Source organism: Sphaeroforma arctica, assembly GCF_001186125.1.
Source record: "Sphaeroforma arctica JP610 unplaced genomic scaffold supercont1.1167, whole genome shotgun sequence".
Classification (NCBI taxonomy): domain Eukaryota; class Ichthyosporea; order Ichthyophonida; genus Sphaeroforma; species Sphaeroforma arctica.
Window position 1 is genome coordinate 3077 of NW_014039391.1, and position 5376 is coordinate 8452.

The 5376-nt window shown below is 41.9% G+C and overlaps 1 protein-coding gene across 2 annotated transcripts in view; it reads right to left on the bottom strand.

Annotated features, from left to right (window-relative positions):
- Positions 1-1402: 1402 nt before the first annotated feature.
- Positions 1403-5376, bottom strand: part of SARC_10193 — a 4906-nt gene continuing 932 nt past the window's right edge. For both annotated transcript variants that reach the window (XM_014295771.1, XM_014295770.1), the window contains exons 2-8: positions 5026-5146; positions 4477-4550; positions 3497-3657; positions 3030-3210; positions 2527-2654; positions 2063-2195; positions 1403-1901 (exon numbers count right to left, since the gene is read on the bottom strand). In XM_014295771.1, the coding sequence (XP_014151246.1) occupies positions 1791-1901; positions 2063-2195; positions 2527-2654; positions 3030-3210; positions 3497-3657; positions 4477-4550; positions 5026-5146 (909 nt within the window). In that variant the 3' untranslated portion in view covers positions 1403-1790. The remainder of the gene's footprint in view (positions 1902-2062; positions 2196-2526; positions 2655-3029; positions 3211-3496; positions 3658-4476; positions 4551-5025; positions 5147-5376) is intronic.

Here is a 5376-nt window from a genome sequence, read left to right on the forward strand (position 1 = left end):
TATATATATATATATATATATATATATATATAGTCTAATCTAGCTACAGATTGTATACATGACTTTACATATTGTTCTTCATGTATTTAGTTTAGCCCCAGTTTTACATTTCAGATTCAGCGATTTGATACCAATCGAACGACTGACTGATCTATCTGATCGATCTATATACCATAGCCCTCTAAAATGACAATCAAACTCAATATGGAAATGGCAGGTAGGGTTTAGGGTTTAAGGTAGGGATTTTTTTCTTCATATGCTCTTTTTCTAAAAGTATGTACATTTGTATTGAAAAGCCATTTTGTTTCACGTCCCTTGGTTTTGAGACAATGCTGGTACCCATTGCCACAGAAAATGCCGAAGCGAAAAGTACGATACGCCTACAAGACAAGCCAAGTAAATTCAAGGCTCGCAATGTGGATATATTTTCCCCATACTCCAGCAATATTCATATTCTATCGAAGTTGTTGGATGCCACCGGCTTTAAGGGTTCTCAATGCAGCTATCGGCGTGATCGGCAAAGCGGGTAGTTGCCGATGTGAGTACTTACCGGTTCTTGCTTAAATAATAGTACAAATGTCAACACAACCAAGGAGATCAGAGTATTTTAGATTTATCGTCTCGTTTCATTGGCAACAGGGGTAGGTTGATACTGATGGTTCATGTGGGCTCTGCTACCTTTACCAATGACTTATAAGTAGCTGAGTATGTCTACTTAGGCAGTGTGACTGAGTCGGTTCTATTACAAGGGTCTCCATACTTTACCCTGCGTATCTGATATGATGAATCTCTGTCGTTTCGGAAAGTGATAGCCGTTTTTTCCTTCGGCGAGTGTCAGATGATACGAGCTGGCATCTAAATGCTTTCTTTGGGATGAAACATGCACTGTGTAGATAATAGATATACCAACCCATTACCCCATTGTATGTTCTTATACATACCTACACATACGTTCAGACATACGTAAAAGCATCAAGCTTATTAACATCTTCGTAAGCCTCACAAGGCCGACATGCAACAACTGATCGAATCTCTAGACTATGCCATACGCGGTACCGACACGGCCTAACAAAATTGACTAGCACGATGATTACATACCAGCACACTTACCCAACCTGAAGAAAGACACACGTACGATACCAAATACATACACACCTATACATGCAACACACTCGTTCAGGCATACACACAGAAGCATTTAGCTTCCTTTCTTTGCAAGCGTCACAATGCCGAGTTACACCAGTATTGCACTCACTAGAATTGTCATGCGCGAGACACTGACACGGCCAAACAGGAAGGACCAGCACGGCGGTAATACATACCCGCAGATTTATTTTACCTGGAGAAAGATACATACACAGATAGGTGTATGTACGATACCGAATAGGTACATACATACTAGTACACACAACTGCTCCGAATGTCATATCCGAACCTTCGCGGCTCAAACGTGCTTTGTATATATATATAAATATATATAAGTGTAAATCAGTACAGATAAAGTAACAATCCTCGTTGTTCATCGGTGCTTTTTTAATTTATATCCTCAATATGAAACAGTACTCAAAGTTACTCCTCAATGTTCATCAGTGTTTAATACTGATTTTTTTATTCGGAATCAATTTGACCCCAGGCAGCCGGTCTCGAGAATAGTCAGCTCTCCTCCAGGCTCGCGTTTCACGTGCGCAAGTGCGCAAGTGCGCGTGTGTGTGCGTGTTTGTTTGTACTCATATGTGCGTGTGGATATGCATACGTACACGTATGTATACACATGCACGTGCCACGTTCCTCTACTCAGGCATCTGCATCTGTGCGTTGTTGGGGTGTGTTCTAACATTGTCCATCTCCACGTCCTCGGGTGTGGGCATGTTGGCGAGCAGAGCCTCCAGCACGAGGCCGGCCTGAAGAAGGACGAATTAATAGTTGAGTAAGGTTCTGTACATAATGATATAGCCCATCAGATTGTATCTCAGAGCACGGTCTCATATAAGCTTGTACTCCTACAATACCAATCAAAATACAGACATAAAAACACGTGTCAAACACACACATATATATATACCTTGTTGTGGTATGCGAGCTGGTGCTCGATGGCTTGTCTCAACATGATGGTCTGTTCCATCTGCACGCGGTCCAGCCTCTCAAGTGCGGATTGCAGCGAATCGTAGTGTCGATCAAACTCGATTTGTGCACGTCTGTGTATATTGTATCGGTAACAGCCGGGAATCAGCATTATAAATTGAGACAATTTTCAATGTGGGGAGGTACCCAGTACAGCAAGCAAGATTGAATGGATGTACTGAGAGTAATAAAATAGAAGAGAGGAGAACAGCAGGGGGTGGAGTTGTGACTCATTACTAGCGTGATGAGGCTGGAAAGGTGTCGCAAACATATACACTCTTGCTCTTTCGCTCAGGGAAGGGCCGATGATGTTCAGTGCTAGTCACACCCACAATGATTCGAGCGACGTAAGTATATAGCGTATATATATATATATATATAAGTATAAATATAAATAAAACATGCCTGAGATCGGCCTCTGCCTCAGCTAACTTCGTGGGATCACTAGCGTTGCGATGGCGTCGCTTGGCACTATCTAGGTCCAGACGCGCATAGTTGAGATCGTTCTCTTTAGCAGCCAGATCCTTCATATCCTATAAGACAAGTACCCATTATGATACACCCAGCAGTTCTATTTTTAAAATTGGTATATATTTTTGAATTAATTTCCGAGCAGTCAATGCGCACAGCTAAAGTAGAAACTCGACAAGCAAACCTCTTTGTGATTACATTTCGAGTTTCTACACTACCCGTGTCCGGCCGAGCTCTACATGTGGCTTCAGGCATCGTGCAAAACTGTCCAAATACACTCGCACTCACACTCACACCCACAATATATTATATATATTATGTATATATATATATATATATATATATATATATATAATAGAGAGGAAGCACAACCATATCCGTGCATGTATACCATTCCCATAATAGTATCTAACAATACCGACACCAACCACACTCACCGTATTGAGCACATTGGACCACGGTTGGATGAAGTCGTCATTGACTTGCTGTTTGAATGCGAGAGAGGCCACACCAATCTCAGTTTCGGCAGTCCCGATTGACTTTAACACAGTTGCGAAGTTGGAGAGTGAGCCATACTCAGCGGAGGCGTTTAGGAATGCATCTCCAACCTTGTGCATTCTGATGAAAGAGAGTACTTGATGTTCAACTTTAAGAAGAGGTTACAACTTAAAGAAGTGCAGTTGTAAAAGTGAAATATAACTCGAAAGAAGTCTCGAGGGCAACACCTCCAATCTGGAGCAATTTGTTGCGAGAGAAATCGGATGGGAGGGTTCGGATTAAGGAGAAGACATCTCCTATCTGAGTCATCTGAGGTGAAGATACTCAATAGTACACACATGCAAACAGATAATAGATATAGTCATGTCCCCGGAATGCCCCCATACGCGGTCTTATCATCGCTTACCTAGAAGTAGGCTTGGGCGGTGCTACAGGCTCAGGAGGGGGAGCGGTATTCTTGGGCACTCCAGGGATGTTGAATGCAGAGATCATCTTTGTGACGCTGGCGATGGTGGGCTTAACATCCGGCATAACTAGTCCAGGCTCGGGATCGGCGAGTTTCTCGACCTAGCATATGATTATATTTATACAAAACAAGGAACACATTTCATGAGGATACAGGTACATCCTAGCATACATCCACTGGTCATCTATATGCCATAGTGGGGTTGTATAGTATTATAAAATTGAACAATTTGGCAACAGCCACCAGAGAGGTTGATGGCTAGCTCCAGGTGTTGACAAAGTAGAGTACCCCTATTGTGACAGGAATCGTTGCCATGACTAGCAGGGACTGGCCCTTCTGCTATAGGCGCTTCGCCTATATATACAACCCATAGACATACATACGATAACTCCTGGTCTCGGTGGCAGCTTAGATACGAGCACGCCAGAGACGCGTAACACGCGCAAGCATCGCGTTCTACAGTAGGAATTACAACTAGTATCAAGTATGCATATACGAATATCTTCTGCCCATATATGAGACTTACAATGGTATGCCGCACACAGTTTCAGTACGAATGCGGAATTCTCGGAACACAATCCAGTAATCTGATTGTGCACATAACTCGGCAATTTGAAATTGCATATATCTGTAGATATAAACTCTTGCTAGAAAACGTGAATGTTCGGAACCAATCGCATCAGACTCCAGGTTATTGAGTGAACACCACCAGCCAGGTGCGATACGATCGTCACATATGATGATTAAATACTAATCCTTCTTAGTCGTATGCGGCTACGGTACTGAGTGGTTAAATATGCACATCAATATTCTAACTGCTGTATGCGAAAAATGGACAGAAACTGCATCCTTTACACACACAGACACACAGACACAATATATATATATATATATTATGCACATGCACAACAGAGACACACCGTTTTAAGCAAGTTTTCGGATTGCTTCTTGACGATGTGCTGCTGTGCTAGTTCCTCTGAGAGGTCTCCCAAACCTGCGCAAGAATGAGCCGAATTCGAAATTGGAAACAAATCAAGATAAATAATATAAATTATATATACTTTTCAAACATGGACGCGTCCTAATGTTTTTGATATATGCCATCGTACACATGTCATTCATGGGCTGGATCAGCAATAGGCAAACACCGAAGCGGTAGGCAAGTATGGAATAATCAGAAGGAATACCTGTTGAGACGAGACTTCATTTATACAATATATAAATATATATATTAGGTAGGCAGTCCATTTTTTTCTAAAACCAAATTTCTCCTATAGACCTCGCACTCAGGCAGGACAAGTTGAGCACAATACTGATCTCAGGTCTCGAAAACTACGCCTCAAAATAATACACACACAGGTATCAGTGTAAACACGATCGCAGCATGGCAAATGTGTGCTTACGTAGTACTTAATTAAATCAATAGCTGCATTATTGCAAACAGCTGCAATGAACTTAATCAGACCTACCAGTCTTAGGCAGGTTGTTGATCTCTTCCTCGGCCAGCTGACGCGCTCTGTTTATATACTTGGAGGATTCGTGACCGGCCTTGTTCATGTATTCGCCGGCGACTTTCATCGCGGACGTGAACTGCGGTCATATTTAGTTTGAGTTGGGTTTAGCACGAATCTATTGACTTGAACTTGGCAGCCAGGTCATTATCCAGGTGAAGCTTAGAATGGATATAAAATGCATATGAACAGTATACACACTGCCACTACAAAAACAAATTAAGGAACACACACACACACACACACACACATATATATATATACACACACACACATATATATATAGTATAGTATAGTATATATATAGTA